This window comes from Zootoca vivipara, chromosome 7, assembly GCF_963506605.1.
Source record: "Zootoca vivipara chromosome 7, rZooViv1.1, whole genome shotgun sequence".
In the NCBI taxonomy this organism is placed as follows: Eukaryota; Metazoa; Chordata; class Lepidosauria; order Squamata; family Lacertidae; genus Zootoca; species Zootoca vivipara.
The window spans coordinates 75,309,637-75,331,671 of record NC_083282.1 but is presented as its reverse complement, the minus strand read 5'-3'; the positions used below and the strand labels follow the sequence as shown (position 1 = coordinate 75,331,671).

At 45.5% G+C, this 22,035-nt stretch overlaps 1 protein-coding gene across 4 annotated transcripts in view; it reads right to left on the bottom strand.

Annotated features, from left to right (window-relative positions):
* The window catches only part of JPH2 (junctophilin 2), a 62,475-nt gene that overhangs the window by 37,586 nt on the left and 2,854 nt on the right, over positions 1-22,035 (bottom strand). The window contains exons 2-4 of one of the 4 annotated variants that reach the window (XR_009557951.1): positions 11,798-12,581; positions 6,764-10,761; positions 3,720-4,905 (exon numbers count right to left, since the gene is read on the bottom strand). Coding sequence is in view for 3 of the 4 variants with exons in the window: in XM_035121609.2 (XP_034977500.1) it covers positions 10,749-10,761; positions 11,798-12,581 (797 nt within the window). In the remaining variant the exon portion in view is untranslated. Of the gene's footprint in view, positions 1-3,719; positions 4,906-5,586; positions 10,762-11,797; positions 12,582-22,035 lie in introns of those variants that run through there. The other 3 variants (XM_035121609.2, XM_060277281.1, XM_035121608.2) reach the window with 3 other exon arrangements.

Here is a 22,035-nt window from a genome sequence, read left to right as displayed (position 1 = left end):
CAGTGGTTTGGAGAGCAAGAGTGGACTCACAGTGTCCAGACCTTGTCCACCACTAATTACAGAATGTCATCCAATAAGTTACCGGTTCAAATCTCAGCTAACTATGAACTCTCTATGGCAGGAGTTGCCTATCTGTGACCCTCCAGATGTTGGTAGACTACAACTTCCTGGCCATTAGTCATACTGGCTGGGGCTGATGGGAGTTGGAGTCCTAACAACATCTGGAAGGCCAACAGTTGCTCTCCCCTGCTCTATGGTCATAAGTAAGCTACCATCTCTCAACCTTAGCATCCTCCCCATATGTAAAGATACCAATCTTTCCTCTCTTGCAAGGGTTATTGTGATAGTGTACGTGAGGCAATGGGAACAATGAAGCGCTGTAAAAAAGAAATAGTATACTAAGCATTATGTAAATGCTCAGATTTGTGTTGTCTTCTTATTTGACAAGAAACTATTGTTGTCAAGGATGGGTAAACAACAGACAAACTCAGTAGGTTAATGACACAGGTTAGAGACGAAGAAGAGAAAAGCAGCTGAGCTACACATTCTGGCCCAGAAGTGCTGCCTCCACTGTCCCACAGCCAGCAAGGCTGACCTTAACTGAGAAAGTGACATTTGCATCCATTCAGAAATACAACAGGCTGGAAAAATGGGATCAAGAGGCGAGCATCTGCAAACTTCCTGCCAGGACATGTCACATGGGAAAAATAAAGGCTGTTCTAATCTCATTAAGAAATCCAGTGGTCCCTGGGGAAACTATTTCTCTTACTGAGCTACTGACCACTAGTATTTCCAGGCAGAGTTGGAAAGGACTCCTGTTCAAAACCCTCAAGTAGACAATACATGGACCAGTGGTCTGACTTGGTATAAGGCAGGCACCCCCAAACTTCGGCCCTCCAGATGTTTTGGACTACAATTCCCATCATCCCTGACCACTGGTCCTGTTAGCTAGGGATCATGGGAGTTGTAGGCTAAAACATCTGGAGGGCCGCAGTTTGGGGATGCCTGGTATAAGGTAACTTTCTATGTTCACACACAGTCATAGAATTTTGTCAACCCTTGACCTTTGTTCATTTCAGTGATTAAATTGCATGGGGCTAGACGTCTGTGCCAGTTCCATGAAGATGCTTTATCCCTGACTTTTCAGAAAAGGAAGGGCTTCCAAAACACACTCTCTTGTCACAAGAGATACAGAGAGTATGATAGGTAGAGATCAGCAGAAACTAGTGGATGCATTTCAGGGTAGTGTGCATGTGTAAGAGCTTATTTGGGTCCCCCATTCACTTTCACAAGCACCCATTCACACTACTCACATAGGATACTCATACATATTCTAGTCACATACGCCATTCACACAAGCTGGGCTAGGACTTGAGCTGAGCACCATCTCAGATCCTGTCCCCTTTCACTGGCAGGGAGAAAGCTTCAGACAGGAGCATATTCTGGCTGGCTATCAAGCCCAGCTATGATTTTTTGACCTTTGTCTATTGCACACAACTTTAGCAAGTATAGTGTGCCTCACAATCCTTCCTCACACCTCCTGCTCTAATGTAGGTAGTGACAACAGAGAGTTTGAGAGGCTGGCATTCATAGAGAAGCTTCCATTAGAAAGAGACTTAAGGATATATGCAGAGTATGCCGCTAGCCTCAGGCAAAGAAACTGAAGCACAAAAGAATGAATGGCACAGGGCTGGCCCAGTTCTTGTACAGCTAGGGTATTTTTTCTGTCTGCTGGACTTGCAGAGAGGGAATGAGGTGAGCAGCCAGCTGCTAGGAGTAAGGGAATCATCAATATGGAGGAAAGTCGAAGAAAAGAACAGGGAAGGCAGCATATATCTATAGGTATAATCCTGCCCCTCTGTGGTTTGTTGCCCTGCTCTAAAAAGTTAGGAGCTAAGCAGGGGCTGCTCATGTCACATACAGCAGCAGGCAGCTCTTACACAGGCTAATTTGCCTTATCATGCTTTGCGGCCAGCATCACGTGTGAGAATGACCATGGTACACCTTTAAAAACTGCAAAGTAAAAGGGGGGGGGACCCCCGCTATGCATATTGGCAATGCAGAGAGGGAAATATGTGCAGAATGAGCATAAAGCTACAGCAAAGTGCCAATTCCAGAATTAATTTTGGAAATGCTCCAAGTCAAACTGGAATTTAGGAGTGGAATGCTACGCAGAATGGAATTCCAGCAGAATAAATGAATGGAATGATGGAGCTCTGCTTCTCCCTAGAACTCCATGGTGCACTGAGGAACAAGTCACGCAGACCGTTTCTGCTCAGACTTGTGCCGTGCAGATTGCACCTGTCCCTGCCAGCCACACGTAGGCCTACTAGTGGGGATCAGTGTAGGCTGAAGCATTCGGCACACGTCTGCCTACACAGAGAGCCCTATGGATGAGCCCCGTGAAGACATCAAAAGTGGAGTGCACATTCCATGGGTCTCATATCACCACTGGCCCAGAATAAGAAAGCTGGTGCAGACAAAGCCTAAAAGGCATTCCTCTGGCTGCCATATTTCTCCCCTTGCTAAAATAGTTCCTTTGAAAGCTCCATGACAAGAGTAGAGCTGTTGGCTATGGGTGTGGTTTGTAAGAACGTGAATTGTCAGAAACCCTGGCCCTGAATCAATTCTAGTTGAGCCCAGCTGCTCATGGCCTTCAGTAGCAAGAGGCACACATTGCCTACATGAAAATCCACTCAATTGGACCTGATTGAGCATCATGACATGGATGTCAATGGACACTTGGGGCAGCAGTGTGTTTAGAAGAAAGCTTCCAAACACACATCTTCAAAAAGAGTTTGGAGTGGCTATTTAAAGCAGCAGTGGGGAAAGTTAGGCCCAGAGGCCAAATGTATTCCCCCAGACTCTTCTACTTGTCCCTTGAGAGGGACACCCTAGGCCACGCACCCTCATCCTGCCCCTCAACAGCCCTGCATCTACCTTGAGTGTTTTTGCCATGCTAGAATTTGTCCCGGAATTCTGATAGTGCTTTTGTTTGCTTGGGCAGAGGATAGAAAGGAGTTTGCAAAGTCTATGTGGAAACTAACCTACTGCACAAAGATTTTAAAAAATCACATCCATTGCTCTAGTCACTTTTGCCTAGTTACTTTTGGCTCTGGCTCCATCCCACTGGTACTTGGCACCCCAGAAGGGAATGTGGCACTCAGAGAAGGGGGGGGGGGAGGTTCCCCATGGCTGATTTAAGGGATGCCTTAATCTATACAAAACAACAACACCACATATTTCTGCTTCAGGAAAATCCAAACTGTGCAATCATAAGAAGGCCTATAACTTTGTATAGATAACCTTGATTCGCGTAATTTATTCTGAGTGCAATATTCAGCTTTTCTTATGAATTAGCATTTACAGTATTGGAAAGGAACAGGAGTGAAAAGGGCAGGCAAGGAAAAGCAAGAGAAGGGAAGGACAGCAGAGGCAGAACCTTTATTAAGAACTTCCATTTTTAATTTCCCAACCATTAGCCCCCAGAATTAATAAAATTCCAACTTGTTTGCAACAAGCAGTAGAAACTTCCTTTTCCAGGAGAAAAAGACAAAGCAAAGACAAGCATAAATTTCTTAGGAAGCCGAATGTTTTGTCATGTTCCAGGGGTCAGCAAACATTTTCAGCAGGGGGCCGGTCCACTGTCCCTCAGGCCTTGTGAGGGGCCGGACTATATTTTGAAAAAAATATATGAACGAATTCCTATGCCTCACAAATAACCCAGAGATGCATTTTAAATAAAAGGACACATTTTAGTCATGTAAAAACATGCTGATTCCCAGACTGACCAGGGGCCGGATTGAGAAGGCAATTGGGCCGCATCTGGCCCCCGGGACTTAGTTTGGGGACCCTGTTCTATGAGCACAGCACAGAATCTACACAAAGCCATTACTTTTAACATAGGGTTAAAATCCACCTGAACAGGTTTCTACTTAGCGGATAAGCATGTAGGCTCTTGGTTGTTGCATTCTCCTGTCGGTCTGGTAAACCACTGCAATGTATACCCTTATTTAGTCAGGGCCTCCTCTGCTGACTCCAGCACTTTCAACACGTCATTTACACCATGCTCCACCAGTGTCCCCCAAGGAGACTCTCATTCCTGCCTATGTAATGTAGATTTGAAATGCTGAGCACACTGGAGATATAAGTTAACATTGCTTAAGAGCATGATTGGCCAGGAGAGTAAAGGAAAGTGATACGAGGGAGGACTGCAGTTCAAGTCTCAGCAGATGAGCGGCTCTGTTATTTTAAGGGCGGGTGCAACGTGTCCCATGGAGACAGGCGACACCAACGGACGGAAAAGCTGGCTAGGATTTAAAACTTGATCCTTTTAAACAACTTGCTTCAAACAGACAAAAAACAAGCATACAAACTGGGCAGCAGAGGTCTGGTGTCCGTAGACATGTTTTTATACCTGGTTTTTTTCTTCTTCTGAAGGGCAGAAAATGGTAGAGAGGAAAGCTGCAAGATGATTGATAACGGGCAGTGAAAGAGAGTCTGCTTTGCATGCAGAAGGTCACAGGTTCAATCCCCAGCATCTTCAAGTAAAGGCTGAGAAAACCTTGGTTTGAAAAGCAGGAGACCTGCTGCCAGTAACAGGTAGACGGTAATGAGCTAGATGGCAGTGGAAGCTGGCCCAACAGGGCAAATTGCACACTGCCCCACCAACCAGATATGCCCTCAGTCACCCCTCACTTGCCTGCTTTCTTACTGACAACCAGTAAGTTGGAGTGGTGTTGGCTGTCTTCTTCCACCTCCTTAGTCTTGGGGCCCAGCTGCACTTTCCCTAAGTCTGTACCTCTTTGCCCCATGTTCAGTTCGGTGTTTCCACTTGTGATTTTTTGCCTTGGATTTCAGTGGAGAAAGACCCCCTGAAACCCTGTGTTTCCCCATTAATTCTTCCTATAAACCAAACAGAACACAGCACTAGAAATCATGGGACAAACAAAAGCGTGGAGGGGTTCTTAAATTGATTGATTCAGTAGGTCTGCTCTGAATATGACTAACATTGGATATCCCTCAGGATGTTTAGGAAGAGAAATCAAAGAAGTATGTGTCATTCATTTATCATAATTTTATCACAACCCTTTATTCCAGCAACTGAAGGTAGCATGTATTTCTCATTGTACTCACACCTTGTGCTAAAGGTAAGTAACCTGAGTGTGAGCAGTTTGCTTAAAGTCACTCAGTGGGCTTTATAGCCAGGTAGGGATTTGAACTCAGGGTCCTCAAATTAATCCTGACATTCTAGCCACAATATCACACCTGCTGTGCGGTAAAGCATATATATCCCACAGTCTTATCCAAATCAAACAAATTCATAGCAGCAAGGTTATTAGTTCAGAGACTAATGGATTTTTTTTCTTGTTTTTATTATATACTTTGTGGTTTTCTTCTGTATTTTATGATGTGAACTGCCCTGAGATCTTCGGATTAAGGCTGGTATACAAATTTTAATAATAATATCAATAATAAAGGTAAAAGGTAAAGGACCCCTGGACGGTTAAGTCCAGTCAAAGGCGACTATGGGGTTGCGACGCCCATCTCGCTTTCAGGCCGAGGGAGCCGGCCTTTGTCCACAGACAGCTTTCCGGGTCACGAGGCCAGCATGACTAAGCTGCTTCTGGCGCAACGGGATGCAGGTGGTGCTGTGGTCTAAACCACTGAGGCTCTTGGGCTTGCCGATCGGAAGGTTGGCGGTTCGAATTCCTGCGATGGAGTGAGCTCCTGTGGCTCTGTCCCAGCTCCTGCCAACCTCGCAGTTCAAAAGCACGCCAGTGCAAGTAGATAAATAGGTACCACTGTGGTGGGAAGGTAAACGGCTTTTCCATGCGCTCTGGTTTCCATCACGGTGGTCTGTTGCGCCAGAAGAGGTTCAGTCATGCTGGCCACATGACCCAGAAAGCTGTCTGTGGACAAACGCCGGCTCCCTTGGCCTGAAAGCGAGTTGAACACCACAACCCCATAGTCACCTTTTACTGGACTTAATCGTCCCCGGGTCCTTTACCTTTACCTATCAATAATAATATCCAGAGCAGCTACATAATACACAAACACACGTTAAAGCAGGTTAGGGAACCATGGCCCTCCAGATGTCGCTGCACTATGAGTCCCATCATCCCTAGCCATTGACCATGCTTGATGGGGTTGATGGGAGTTGCAGTTCAGCAACATATGGAAGGCCAAGTATTCCTCACACCTGAGTTTAAATCATCAGGGAAAGTCTGGCTCTCTGTCCCATCCTTTCCTGTTGAGGATGCCAGTTAAAACCTTATCTATCCTGCAGAGCTCTTTTTCAAATGAGGCCTGTCTGAGCTGGTATCTATTTTTTAGAAAGCATGAGATATTATTATTATTATTATTATTATTATTATTATTATTATTATTATGATGTTACATATTCTTGTGTGTATGATTTTGTCATTTGGTGTTATATGTCTATAAATTGGTGACTGAGAATATCGGCCGGTTACGCTGTTGTATTTCTGAATTTGCCATTCGTAACCTGGGTTCTTGTTGTATGTTTGATAAGAATTTATACCAGTCTTGTATACACAAAAGATACTAGCCTGCATAAATGTTGCTAGCCTGCTGGAGGCTGGCAGAGAGAATCAAACTGCTCTGACTGTCCTGCAGCAGCCTACTGTTTTTCTATGCTGGGCACAGAGGAAGAGAACTTCCATTCTCCAGCAGCCCGCTTTGTTTCTGCTCTGGAAGCATACACCTGATTCCGCATCTGCATGGAATTCCACCCACTCACCTTGTCACCTATGGCTTGTCACCTGTAGCTACTATTGAATTCAAGGCTGATTTACACTGATTTTCATTTGCTCGTCTTTTATTGCACAATGTCTTGGGCAAGTTGATTTGTTTGTTGTGATAATCTAAAATAAAAGCAAATAAACAGAACATTTGGCTACATTTCTCAAGGGAAACATGCCTGGTCTCAAAACTCAAGGGCTAATTCACAAGAGAGTGAGATGAGCAGGGGCTGCTAGCATGGAAATTGCAAACCCTCTTTCCAAGTGTCTCAAGCAGCTGCATTTGTGCAACACACAAGGAGGAGGAAAATGACTCGACGTGTCTATTTCCCCTTGCTCAAAAGTTTCCTTAATAGGAAATTATGTCCAAGCAGCGCTAAGGGAGGGATAGAGTGCCCCCGCTCCACCAGGAGTGCATTCCAATCTCTGATGTAAACCACCAGAGTTCCCCCTTTGATTTGAAGTGTAAATAGTGTATAATAAAAAGATCCTTTTATAAACTGCCGAGCATTTGTGCAGCAATTCAACAGCTCCAACACCATTATTTATAGCCTTGCAACACTTTATATGCATGACTTTTCCAGCATGCTGTGGAAGAGACCACAAGCAAAGAATCAGCAAAATCAGACAGCATCTCCTGTGCTAATATGGATGTAGATCATATCCTACAGCTACAGATTCTTTAAAAAATAGCTAAACCACCCTTGCCCATGTTTTTTAGAGCCCAGGCCTATTCCAAACATGGATGAAGCAGAGAGATGAGGGCTCAATTTTAAGAGTTAAAGGGTCAAAAGGATAAGGAAGCTGAATGCACACATAGGGGTGAGGAGTGTGCGTTTGTGTGCCAACTCAAAGGTTGCTAATGTTGTCGATACTATTTTGTGGACTAGGTGTGCTGTAGTGCTTTGTGAGTGTTATAATATGACTTTTGTTGTGTTTTTGTTGTTTAGCTTACTTTTTTAAGTTATTTTGTTAATTGTGTTTTATAGAATGTGACTGTTTTACTGATTATTTGTAATAGTTTCACTGATGATTTTTTAAAATTATTATATATGATTTATGTTGTCTTTGTGATGTTCCTTTACATTATTGCTTATTTATTGTGAGCTGCTTTGTGATTCGCATGAGTGGGAAAACGGCATAGAATAATAAATGAAAAAAGCAATTCTGTCAGTTTTAGTTTCTCACAGTTTCTTATTCTTCCAATCTCCAGTTCTCCACATTCCCCCATCAGTTTGCAATTAGAAAAAAAATACGGAAAACTTTCATGAAAATTCACCAGAGAATTTCTCCTACAATATAGATTTTTATGCAATGTTCCTTAACATACACATTTTGGCAAAGCAATTTCCCAAATGTAATATATTTTCACTAACCTAGGCATTTCAATACACAGTTTACCCTAGTACAGTATATGCATTTTTGGACACAATACTTTGCCAGAGAACTGCCCTGCAAACTGTTGAGATGTGCAAATTTTGAAGGATGGCTGCGATTATTGTGAATTAGATAGATTCGCCGTGAAGAGAACCTGAATTCAATATCCAAAAATATCTACAACTAGAATCAAACCTCTGAGGCTGGAGGACATGCGGCAAAGTGGCAACTGCAGCTGCACTACCCTAGACATCAACTTCTAGATGGGGGGGGGGGGGCTGAGCAGGCTAAGCAAAGCCCTGCTGTGCCTCCGGTCTCTTTGCGGCTTCCTTCACCCTCACTGAAGTCCTCTTCAGACTCTGGGAGGATTTCGGGGCTCCACACAAGCCACAAGAACTCTCAGCTCTCTTCTGCCACTTCCGAGTATGAATGGAATTATTTACGTATTTCCCAGCACCGCATGTATGCACACAAGTCAAATGCATGTAAGTGTGTGTGTGTGTGAGGGTGTCCTGAAATTCCTGCATTGCGCAGGGTTTGACTAGATCAGTGATACTCAAAACGGTGGTCCACAGACCATGGCTACTTAACCCAGCCTAGGTTGGGTAGAATGCTTCAGAGTCCAAATAATGTACAGTGGTACCTCGGTTTATTAACACAATTGGTTCCAGAAGTCTGTTCATAAACTAAAGCATTCATAAACTGAAGCGAACTTTCCCACTGAAAGTAATGGAAAGTGGATTAATCCATTCCAGATGGGTCCGCGGCGTTCGTAAACCGAAAATTTGTAAACCGAGGTGTTCATAAACCAAGGTTCCACTGTATCGGTCACTGGCACATTGAGGAGGGGGAGATTTGTTGGTCCACAACATCAGATAGTTTAGGAAGAACAGGACTAGATAACCTACAAGACCTTCTCCAACTCCATGTTTCTATGATTAGTATTGGTTGTGAATGGTGCACTCCTATTTTTTAGCACATAGAACAACCGTATTTTCTTTTCCATGTATTTTACTAAGAAAAGTGCAATTTAATGCACACATGCCATTCACAACAATGTAAGGCACATTTGCTTTGTACTTGCATGGGGAACTAGAGCCAAAAACAAACATCAAAGTAAGATGAAGCCCTTACCCCAGACTATAATTCCTCATTTATGCTTCATGGGAATACAGTGGTACCTCGGTTTATGAACACAATTGGTTCCGGAAGTCTGTTCATAAACTGAAGCATTCATAAACTGAAGCGAACTTTCCTATTGAAAGTAATGGAAAGTGAATTAATCCGTTCCAGATGGGTCCGCGGCATTCGTAAACCGAAAATTCATAAACCGAGGTGTTCATAAACCGAGGTTCCACTGTATTAGTGTCCTTGGCAGAAAAGAGCCTGCAGTGACCTTTTCTGTGGCAAGATCTATTACCTTGGAGATGTGCTGCCCTTCATTTAACACCTTGCCAAGATGCATAAATCTCTACTAGGCAAATCTGGTGGGTAGCCGTGATTTATTTCTATACCACCAGCAGTGTGCATAGTATTTTACAGGCCAAATAACAGCATAAACCTATGTATCTATTATCAGTGTTCACAGCACCTTACAGGTAACATTACCGTGTGATTCTACCCTGTTTCTCATATTTTAAGACATACCCATAAAATAAGCCATAGCAGGATTTTTAAGCATTCAAGGAATATAAGCCATACCCCGAAAATAAGACATAGTGATAGGCGCAGCAGCAATGCCGGCCGCGGCAGGAGGAGAAGGAAAAAAATAAGACATCCCTTGAAAATAAGCCATAGTGTGTTTTTTTGAGGAAAAAATAAATATAAGACGTGTCTTATAATATGAGAAACACGGTATTCATGTCTACACAAAATTAAGTCCTATTGAGTTCAATGAGTTCTTACCCTAAGTGGGTATAGGATTACATCCTAAAGAGCACAATCAACTGGGAAATTATCTTGCCCGACCCCCACTGAAATCAAAGGGAGCATTTCAATAGTATGGTAGTGCTCTCATGTAGCTCCTTAATTTTAATGGGGATTATTTCTCATTGGCCAGAAATGAGCAGTGTGTCAATGCACTTTGCTGTTTCCTAGCTACAAGCTGGAGCAGGCATCCCCAAACTGCGGCCCTCCAGATGTTTTGGCCTACAACTCCCATGATCCGTAGCTAAGAGGACCACCAGTGGTCAGGGATAATGGGAACTGTAGTCCAAAACATCTGGAGGGCCGAAGTTTGGGGATGCCTGAGCTGGAGCAACAAACCATGTTACCATGTTGTCCAGATCCAAACTAGGCCCAGCAGGGGTCCTAATTCATCTTGCAAGGTTTTCCCCAAGTCACAATAACTTGCCCCCTATGACAGCAGATGTAGGGCAGGTTAAAGACACAGCTGCAAAGGACCAATCCTAGGAAAATAACCTGGCTAGATATAATGCTGGTGCCGCCTGTCCCATCAGGATGGTGCTGACACAGGAACCAAGGTCTGCCTAAAATGCACAACTTCTATTTTCACATTTTGTCAGATCTCACCAAATGTGTCATTCCCAAAATGATTGCTCCTTGATGATACGCAATTCTTGCTCTAGATGTAATCAGCCATATCAGTCATGAGACATATCTAAAATCAATCACACCAAACAGATTGTTCTTTGTTATCCTTCTTAAGTTCCTCACCCATCAATGTGTAGTGGACATGTCAGAATATAGTAGGTTTTATCTCATGGATATAAATGACTATGTTGCTCCATTTATCAGAATTTTAAACCTGCCCAAAAATAGAATTTGCCAGAATTTGAGGTTTGTTTTAATGTACATCTTATTTGTACACAAGTATATTTAAAAGATAAGGGACACGGGTGGTGCTGTGGTTTAAACCACAGAGCCTAGGGCTTGCAGATCAGAAGGTTGGCGGTTCGAATCCCCGCAACGGGGTGATCTCCCGTTGCTTGGTCCCAGCTCCTGCCCACCTAGCAGTTTGAAAGCACGTCAAAGTGCAAGTAGATAAATAGGGACCGCTCCGACGGGAAGGTAAATGGCGTTTGCGTGTGCTGCTCTGGTTCACCAGAAGCGGCTTAGTCGTGCTGGCCACGTGACCTGGAAGCTGTCTGTGGACAAATGCCAGCTCCCTCGGCCTATAGAACGAGATGAGCGCGCAACCCCAGAGTCGTCCACGACTGGATCTAACGGTCAGAGGTATCTTTACCTTTATATTTAATAGATACAAAATGGATTTATCTTTCCTCATCCATCATTGTGCAGTGGACATGTCAAAAGACAGAAAGTTTCATGTCCTAGCTGTAATTAACTATGTTATTTAGTTTCTCGGAACTTTAGATTTCCTCATCTGCCGAAAACTAGAATTTGCCAGAAATGGAGATTTATTTTAATGTACATCTTATCTACAAATATTTCTTAAACAGAAGATGGAGAACCTGTGGCTTTCTAAATGTTCCTAGACTACATCTCCCACCATCCCTGATTATGGGCTATGCTGCTAGGGGTGATGGGGAGTTGGAATCCAACAACATCTGGAGGGCCAAAGGTTGCCCATCCCTGTCTTAATCATCAATTGGAAACACTTATTCAATTAAAAATGAAACTTCGGGTGATTCCTTCTACTTTCACACAGTAAATGTCAAGCCTCAAGCTCTTACCTAGAAGCTGCAATCTCAGATTTCTGTCTGGCGATGGCTGCTGCCCTCTGAGCCCCTTCCAGGCTCCTGTCCACCTTCTGCCTTATCTTGGCACTTTTCAGAGGTATCACCCTCTTCTTCATGCCTTTGATCAGGACGTTCATTCTGTATTTCCCTTCTTCCTTCTTACCATCAGGCAAAGTGGTGCAACCGTATCCATGCCGTACATTATCCAGCCATTCACCCTCATACTTCAGGCCACTTGATCTCTCACTCACGCCAAACCCAGAGCGCTTGTCATTCTTCCACTCACCCATATAGGACTCTGTTGTGGTGGCATCGATATCAGCGTCAAAAGGTGGGAAGTCCTCTCCCTCTGCTCCTTCTCCTAGGCTAGCCGTGGAGGTGGCATCGCTACCAGTGGAGCTCATCCCACTCTCGCTCTTGAGGAAGCTGAGTCGGCTCCTTTGGCTGGCCAAGGAAGTCTTAGAGTCGGATTTCTTCATCTTCCCAAACAAGGAACTCCGCCTGAAGAGCCCTCCCTTCTTCAGCTTGCCCGCATCAGCATCCGCGTACAGGCTGAGAGCAAAGCCACCACGGGTGATCGTAGGTGTCATGGGAAAGTTCTCCAGGTTTGCTGACGGGGAGTCATGTTGCAACAGGGTGCCATTGCTGTGCTCACTACGGAGGGAAGTAAGGGAGGTCCTTAGAGGGTTGCGGACTACAGCTGCTATGCCATATGGGACGCTCTGCCGGACGCCATAACCGTGGCGCATTCCATTGGTGAACTGGCCTTGGTATGTACCTGCAATCAAGAGCAATAGTGAAGTTAGTTACACCACATTTCCTGAAGAACACGGATGAAATCATGGTTATTCAGGCAGGAACAGCCTTCCCGAAATCACCCACAAAATAGCCCCTTATGTTGGCTGAGCAGGAAATGAACTGTGTGCTCATTTCCCATTCAAATAATAATAATAATAATAATTTATTTATTCCCCAGCCACTCTGGGCGGCTTCCAACAGAAAAATAAAATAAAATAATCGATTAAACATTAAAAGCCTCCCTAAACAGGGGTGCCTTCAGATGTCCTCTAAAAGTCTGGTAGTTATTTTTCTCTTTGACCTCTGGTGGGAGGGCATTCCACAGGGCGGGCGCCACTACCGAGAAGGCCCTCTGCCTGGTTCCCTGTAACTTGGCTTCTCGCAGCAAGGGAACCGCCAGAAGGCCGTCGGCACTGGACCTCAGTGTCCGGGCAGAGTGATGGAGGTGGAGACGCTCCTTCAGGTATACTGGACCGAGGCCCTTTAGGGCTTTAAAGGTCAGCACCAACACTTTGAATTGTGCTCGGAAACGTACTGGGAGCCAATGCAGGTCTTTCAAGACTGGTGTTATGTGGTCTCGGCGGCTGCTCCCAGTCACCAGTCTGGCTGCCGCATTCTGGATTAATTGTAGTTTCCGGGTCACCTTCAAAGGTAGCCCCACATAGAGCGCATTGCAGTAGTCCAAGCGAGAGATAACTAGAGCATGCACCACTCTGGCGAGACAGTCCGCAGGCAGGTAGGGTCTCAGCCTGCGTACCAGATGGAGCTGATAGACAGCTGCCCTGGATACAGAATTAACCTGCGCCTCCATGGACAGCTATGAGTCCAAAATGACTCCCAGGCTGCGAACCTGGTCCTTCAGGGCACAGTTACCCCATTCAGGACCAGGGAGTCCCCCACACCTTCCCGCCTCCTGTCCCCCACAAACAGTACTTCTGTCTTGTCAGGATTCAACCTCATTCTGTTAGCCGCCATCTAACCTCCAACCAAAATATACCGGTAATTTCCCCTCCACCATGAGACCAAAGCTAGCATCTGTACACTGCCTCTGCGGCTGGAGATATTCTCTGGTGGCATGAGGGAACTACCCAGAGATGTAACTCACCATGGGCAGTTTTGCAAGTTTGAGGAGAGGCTGGGTATGGGTGCCGCAAACCCCTATTATTATTATTATTATTATTATTATTATTATTATTAGCCAGAATAGCTGAATAGCTGCTCTCCAATCCTGGGATCCTCTCTGTTTAGACAACCAGAGGGATGTTGTCAGCAGTCGATGGAAATGAAGGTGCCAGGCACACTTATGTGAGAAGAGAATTTCACAACTTAGGAGCTGCCACAGAGAATGCCCTCTCCCAGACTGTCAACCCCCAAACTTCTGTGGGTGGTGGAACTACTAAGAGGGGCACCATTGCTAAGCTGAACAATCGAGAGTCTGAAGGGGAAGAGGCAGTCTTTCAGATATTTGGGGCCAAAGCCATTCAGATACTTTGGGGCTAACATTTCTCTGGAAGGAAAGCAATAGTGTTTTACCAGATAAATAGGGACAATCAGAGCATACATTGTTGCACAAATGAAATTAGAACTAAACTGGAATGTGATATGCAATTGCGAAGGATAAAAGACTAACATAAAGAGAAGTGTGACATTCATGAGTGTATTTGTTGTTCATGCCCAACATTTCAAGGAGGGATACCCACAAGCCAGAGGGAAAGGGTGGATGTGAAGGAGGAAAAAAGGAACCCTGAACAACTTTTTGTTGCAAGTTTGTGTATTCCTAATACCAAACTAATTGAAATACAGCAAAAGCTCCCTCGCGGGAGCCAAGTTGAACTCTTCCCTAGAAGGAAGCTAGTTCCTTCCCACCAATTGCCTCAGAACATTAATTTCCCTCACAGCAGAGTTTCTCTCTCCCTCGATTGTCGTCCTTTTGTTGATGTGGTTACCTCAGTAACTAGCAACCTACCCAAAGAAACCCGATTTGGCTCAATCCATCACTCGCTATTAGGAGCATCACCCCCCAAATTTGTAAACCACCAGCTCTGCAACCACCCACCCAAATTCCCATTCAGCTAGAGTATCCTGGGGCGAAACATGCTGGAGAAATACAAATATTTATTACCAGTATAAAAGAATTAGCTCCCCCAAGGATTTGCTTTCTCACAGGCAAATGGCCATGGGGTATTTTTATAGCCACGGACTGCCAGCGATTTCTGTCATGTTAGCAAAGCACAATAATCCTTGGGGAAGCTAAGAAGCCAGAGGACAAGAAAGAACCCAGAAAGAAAAGGCACGAAAACACAAAACGGTCACCTAAGGTTAAATAGCTCTGGATGGGAAAAGACACTTGCTCAGTGGCAGAGCACACACTTTCGAGAGTCCTGGCCTTAAGCCCTGCTATCTGCATTTAAAAGCATCTCTGAGGAAATCCTTTCCTTGTGAAAGCCTTTTGGTAGACAAGGCTGAGCCAAGAGGAACACGGGCCTAAGCTTCATTCTTCCAGCCTTAGGATTTAAGCCTTAAGGAATATTGAAGAGGGTTGAATCGCAGAATGCCGAAAGTGTTAGTTGAGGGTTTTCTTCTCTGAAAAAAGGGAAACGGGGAACTGAACGGATCCTTTTAACATACATCAGGAGAAGCCAACATGGGAGCCTTCAGATATTTTTGGACTCCAACATCCACCATCCCCAGCCAAGCATGGCCAATGGTCAGGGATTATGGGAATTGTAGTCTAATAACACCTGGAAGTGGCCATGTTGGCTAACCATGGCTTCTAGTGCCCTGATATATGGTTGGGGGGAATTCATGCCATGAGGTTAAAAATGCTTCTCCTTGCACTATGTGGAGACCTTTCAGTAGGGTAGGAACGGTAAACTATATTTTTAATTTCCTAAGCTTCTCAAACACTCCAGAGTGTCCCACATATCGCTAAAAGGCTCAGGTTATGGCAGTGGTTCCCAACAAGTGGTCCGCGGACCCCCAGGAGTCCGCGAGCTATGCCAGAGGGGTCCGCAAGATCACCTCCCCAAGATGCGCGTACTGAGCGGCGCGCGCGCGCAGCGGGAGCACCACGGACTGCTGCCGCGGCGTGGCGCCCCTAGCAATCCGCTCCGCCGACTCGGGAGTCTCCTTGGGTCTCCTCAGAGGAGGAGGCGCCACGCCGAAAGCCCCAGAGCTCGCTTGCCTCCTTCCCGCCCTCTCCCTGCCTGTGGCCAGCAGCTCCAGACGCTGTTCTGTGGAGTTTTTGGCGTGGCTCCGCCTCCTCCGAGGAGACCCAATGAGACTCCCGAGTCGGCGGACTCGCTGCTGGGCGCCCCTGCTCCCTCAATTCAGGACCCGGTGGGAGGCTTTGAAGCGGGCGCGAGGTCGCCTCTTCACCTCGGCGGCTGCGCCTTCCCCTCCACCGCCCACCCCCACTGTTTTTTGGGGTGGTGGTCTTACCCCCTCTGTCAGTGAGGGAGCAGTGCGGGCGCCTTACAAATCAGCCCCCTTTGCACAGAGGGGTGACTGGGTGGGAGAAGCCCATGGAATGCAGGCGCTCTAGCCCCGAAGAGGCTGTCACCTTGCTTGCAAAAGCAACAGCCTCTCCCGGGCTGAGCCGCCTGCCTGCCTTCTGTTGGCTCTCCTTAAAGCAAGCGAAGTAATTGCTTTAGAGGAGCCCACGGAACGCAGGCGCTCTAGCCCCGAAGAGGCTGTAGCTCTGCTTGCAAAAGCAACAGCCTCTCCCGGGCTGAGCCGCCTGCCTTCCCTGCCTGCCTTCCGTTGGAACGCAGGCACGGAAGGCAGGAGGAGCACTTTTGGGATGCCCCATTCCCCGCTGCTGCCAGTTACCAAGCCTGCTCCGCTTGCTTTGCTGCGAGCTGGGAGGGGTGGTGGTGGATGGGAGCTCCTGTCAATCCGTCCCTTCTCCCAGCTCGCTGTACCAGCAAGAAAAGCAAGAGCCGCTTGGGCGCTGTGCGCGGCTCTCCCTCCCTCCCTCTCTCCCTCTCTTTCTTTCTCTGACTCCTCCCTCCCTTCCTCCCTCCCTCCCTCTCTCTTTCACCCCTTCTTTCCTTAGCATTTGCTAATTTCCACCCGCTGCTTCTTGTCAGCTTCTTCTCTTGGGAACCTTTCCTAAAAATGGTCAACAACTTTGGGGGTCCCCCGCCTAAAAAAGGTTGTCAATTCTTGGGAATTTTTTTTGGGGGGGGGGCGCCGGAGGGATCTTCGCACCACGACGCTGGATAAGTTTCACTCAGCCAAAATTGTTTAATAAAAAGGTGCTAATGAAGCCAAAAGTTATTTTCTGCTGACTAGTAGGCAGGTAGAGATTTGCAGTCAGATTTCAGAGTGAAAGTTTCAAGTTTGGAACCTAATATTTCAGAAATAATGAACTCAATGGACAGATTTAACTCATCTCATTAAGAACTGAAAATTAAAACTAACTGTATACTGATGGAGTACTCTGTTGTAACTGTAAAAAACGTATAAAAAAGACACTTAATTTGGCTCTCACTTTTTAATTTTAGGATTAGGAATTAATGGGGGTCCTTGTCACAATAGCGGCTCGATGAGGGGTCCTCAAGAAAATTTTGTTGGGAACCCCTGTGTTATATCTCCTTCTCCTGTCACAAATGTAAAATTTCTCCCCGGTACAGGTGTCTTTGGGGAGACTGACTTCTTTAGTATCAGCATTAGAATTTCTTTCTTTCTCATTCCCATGAGAACCGCTTCAAAATAGCAGCAGAGATCTCCAAGGGTGAAATATTTAACTGTCAACTTAATGAATCACTTTACCATTAGAAAATTCCCAAGTGTCCTAGAGAAGCATCCCAGAGATCACTAGAAGAAAGCTTGTGGGGAGCGTGGGGACAAGCAAAGCGAGTAAACAAGGAGTTGGGGAAACTTCCTAATTAGAAGAACGACCAAACCCTCGCACCATTATAAACTTAAGCACTGTACATCTGATGTCAGGAAACATCCCATGGAAGAGAATGAAAGGGGGAAATTGGGAATCAGAAATGTAGGAAGCTCCCTTATATCATCAGATTATTGGTGTACACAACACAAAACACTGTTGCTGTATGTAGGTTTTATTTTATTTTATATTTATCATATTTTGGAAATATCGATTATTATTTTTCCAAGAGAGTGGGGCGCTAAGCTATAGCTTGTTTAGTTTATATGTAAATTCGGCACTGGGTGTACCTCAAGTATGGAGAACCTTTGGCTCTCCAGGCATTACTGAACTGCAACACCCATCATCCTTGGCCATTGGTCATGTTTGGTGAAGTGGGTGGGAGTTGTAGTTTGGGAACATCCGGAGGGCAAAAGGCACCCCTACCCTGGTCTATCCAGCATGGTAAATGCTGGTTGTGTTTGCATGTAGCACTAAGATAGCCAGAAAGCACATGAGCTAAATGCTGGCAACTGAAACCCTCTCGCTTTGGTCCTCCCACTCTGCAAGCAGGGAAACCACAAAGTGGCTGGCTTGGCATGACATCCGAACTTGGGGTTGTGGTTTCCTCTACTCTAACAAAACCACCATCACTAAACCAACCACAAACCATGGCTTCAAGGTAGCTTAACAATCATTGCTTGTTAGGGCAAAAGAAACCACAATTCTTGCTTGTGGAGAGTATAAATTTAATAACTATATGGCGTTATGTGCCAGCCAATACAGTCAGCGACTGGTAGCATCTCCCCTGGGTTTCAGACTGGGATCTCTGCCCACGCTACCTGGGCATGCTAGGATTGAACCTGGGAATTTTTATCTTCAGCTCAGGATCAAACAGTTCTAATTTCATGTGGAAGTAACTCTCCTCACAATACAGGTTTAGAAGGAGCTGTGTCTAAGAGATTGGTTTATGGCAGCTCTGCAGGGTGATTCACACTGAACACTGAGTGGCTTTCCAGAAGTATTAGCCCCTATCGCAGCTTGGTCTGAAACCGAGAGAATGTCTTACAACAAAGTTTTTATCCTCCCTTTGCAGGTTGGGCTGAGTATAATATACAAGAACTCTAAGGTGTTGTTCACTGCCATGATCCTATTGCAAGTTTGAAGGCTGTGCTGAGAGGAGCTTATGATAGCCCTACTATGTAGTACACTGTTAATACTGAGCTCAGAGGAGGAGCCGAGGCTACTTCAGACTCAAAGTAAAAAATTATTGAGACATCTCAGGGTGCAACTAAGGTAATTCTACTTAAAACTGTCCCCTCAGGCCTCCCCCAGACCCACTGGCAGAGGAAGAGGGGGGCAGGGGGAGCGCACCGCCCCTGGCACCACGATCCCGGTGGGGTGCCATTGCGGCTGCCCCCACCCCCGTGCTGGGCGTCACCCCCCCCCCCCCGGGACACGCGTCAGCCACGCCCCCGCCTGCTCTCCACCCCCGGTGCCGGAACATGAAGCTCTGCCACTGCCCAGACCAAATCAAACACTCAGTTGCAAGCAGAAGCCGCACGCTCCATTGACTTGCATGCAGACATGCATACTAGATGCCGTTTTAAATGTTCAAAAAATGAAAACAAAACAAAACAAATTTTGCATATGAAGTAAGACTCCAAGTAGAAGCAGGGACTCCTCTCTTATGTGCCAACCACTCGCACCTCCAGTTCAGGTAACACACTCCAGGGATAAGCTACAACATTTTGTCGCGGCGTTCTACTTGTTATTCTGCGCAGGGATGCTGAGGCTGAGAGATTGTGGCTTCCCTAAGGCCACGTAGTGGGTTTGCAGCAGAGTTGAGATGTGAAGCAAAGATGTCCTTGTTCAGTCCCTTAGCCACTATGCAATACTCATTAATAGCACTCATTTGATGGTATACCTCTCATAATACTGCTTGTTACCAAAGACACCCATTAAAGATCTTATTAGTATTTTGAGGGAGAAAATAGCCATGCAATTACATTCCACCGCTTCTTCCCTTGCTTCTCCTATTGAAGGAGCTGGCATGAGCCATATGAGCACCTGCAAAATTTCAATGCCAAATCTACTCCCCACTGGTTTTAGTGCTGGTTGAAGCAATCAGTCACCATGGGAGCTAGTTTACAAAGCAGTTCAAAAGACCTCTGGAAGAAATGGTCTCATATAAAAGAAAGATAACTCACAGAACAAAATTGCAAGTGTGTGAAGACAGAAAAGATTTAAAAGCCTGTAAATGGCCCACAAAAAGTATGCAAAAATTATCATCATCATCATCATCATTATTATTCTGCAAGCTCAGTTTTATTTGGTTACTTTATGCAAGTTAAGTAATTAAACAGAAAAAATAGCCACCTCCACGTACTGGACAAGAGCACAAAAACGAAGTACAGTAATCATTATGGTAGACTGGAAAAGGAAATATTCAACCGCTGTAAGAAATATATAGCCGCTGCAGCTTCACCATTCAATCTCCTTGGAGTTCTGCAGATTCCAAACAGCTTTGTGGATGGACTTGCTTTCTGAATTCTCAGTAATGCAGCACATTATCTCAAAAACAAACATATGCACATATTGACAGGGTTTGAGCAAAGAGAACTTGCCAGACCTCAATTCCAGAACTGATTTTGAATGGCCAGAACATAAGAGTAAGGCAGCACTTCTGAGCATGTACAAAGTGCATTTTCCCCTGTCACTAAATAACCCGTGCTAACACACATCTCTAGGAATAGGAACAAAAGTTGTCGTTCTGAAACCTACAGCTTCAGACCCATGCGTGCCGCTCCCAACAATTGACATGGTTTGCTTGACGCCCTGATGAACTGCTTATATTGCCATATAAAACTCATTACTCTTAAATTAAAGCAAGTTCAGTTTTGGTTTGCATTTAAGCTTTGAAACGGGTGGTGCTGGAAATGCAGAGCATGTTTGCACCATGACAAAAGACCCAGATAACCTCTCTATATTTTGTTTTAATCTGTTGTATCTGCACATTTTTATGGTATTGCTCTTATTTTTGTAAACTACTCCGTAGTCATTCTGGCAAAAGGGGGCATATAACAGATTTGTTAATAGATAACAGCCAGTTTATAACACAATTGTGTGTACAGAGTCAAACAATGTTTATCTGGGAATGGTACAAACATTATCCTCCTTCTCCCTGCAACAGAAGTCTTTGCCTGCTTAAAGGATACCAAACCATCTTCAGTTCCTTTGTAGCAATTCCTTACGTTTCTGCCTGATGTGAAATATCTGCATTCATTGCATACAGCCCTAAGATGCAAGTACTTCTATTCCAGGAGGGGGAAGCTCAGATCCAAGGACTACATCCCTCACCAGCCCTGCTCTGAACATTCCTTAAGTGCTTTAACTTGGTTGGATAGATTCCTTGATCATGCCTCTTGCTTGGTGGATAGAGACATGTGCATGTGTGTGTAGATCCTAGTGACCTTTGCTTGGCTGAAATAAGATGCATACCCGGTGTTCCACCCACTTTCGCCTCTGGCCCCACCCACCACTGGAATGTGGCCCTTAGAAAGTCCACCAGGAGACAAAGTGGCCCTTGAGGAGAAAAAGTTTTGCCACCCCAGTCTAGAGACCAGGTGTTTGGGGGCTTGTAAATCCTAAACAGCAGCACTAGCATTAGCTGACCCTGGATTCTTGATGTCTTGCCCTTCATATTAAGGTTACCAGATATATATTTTTTCAATGAATCCAGGGACACTTTTCAAATTCCTACTAAATTTTGTCAGGAGATTGTCCCCAGGAAACAGGGATGTCTGGTAACCTTAAGTCAGATGCCTCACCCTGTTGGCATCTCCTGCCAATCTATATAGTGGATATGCCATCAAGAGCGAAGGAACTCTGGGACTTGTAGTTCTCGAGAGATCATATTGCATAGGGTAGGGCGGCCCACTTCTGTCTGTGAGTCCTAGAACTTTCTGATCTGGAGGAGGGCATGGGCTTGCAGCTCATTAATATTGCTTGCTATTCTAACACTGCTTCTGATTGGCTCCAGCCAATCTCACAAGATATAGGCATCTTGTACAGGTACAGAGAAATAAAACTGCATAAACACCCTCAAACATGCTCAAACATGATTCAGTTGCCAGTTTTTGCTGCATGGTTATGGGCTTGGGGCCTGCAAGCATAGACTGGTGAGCCCACATAAAGCGTTCCTCCCGCCCCGTCTGCTTGGGCCCGGCTGCTAGCGTGACCAAGAAAGAAAACCAAGAGCAGGATAGGAACACAGCTAGGTCTTGGCTTGATTCCTAGGACAGAAACATCAGCAACTGGGAACAGTCTTAGCCCTTCCCCCAATGGTACCCCTAAATGCATCCTTGCGGTAAAAGTGAATGTCTTCCATTCAGTCCCAGAGGAAAGTTAAGCTCTCTGCTTGGGGAGAGCAAGGCAAGGAGAGCAAAACCCGACCTCCACTCCTAACATGGGATGACCCAGTCTTTGCAAAGGACGCTCATGCAGGAAGTGCAATGTTATCTCCAACCCACAGCAGCAGATAAGCCCTCCATTCACA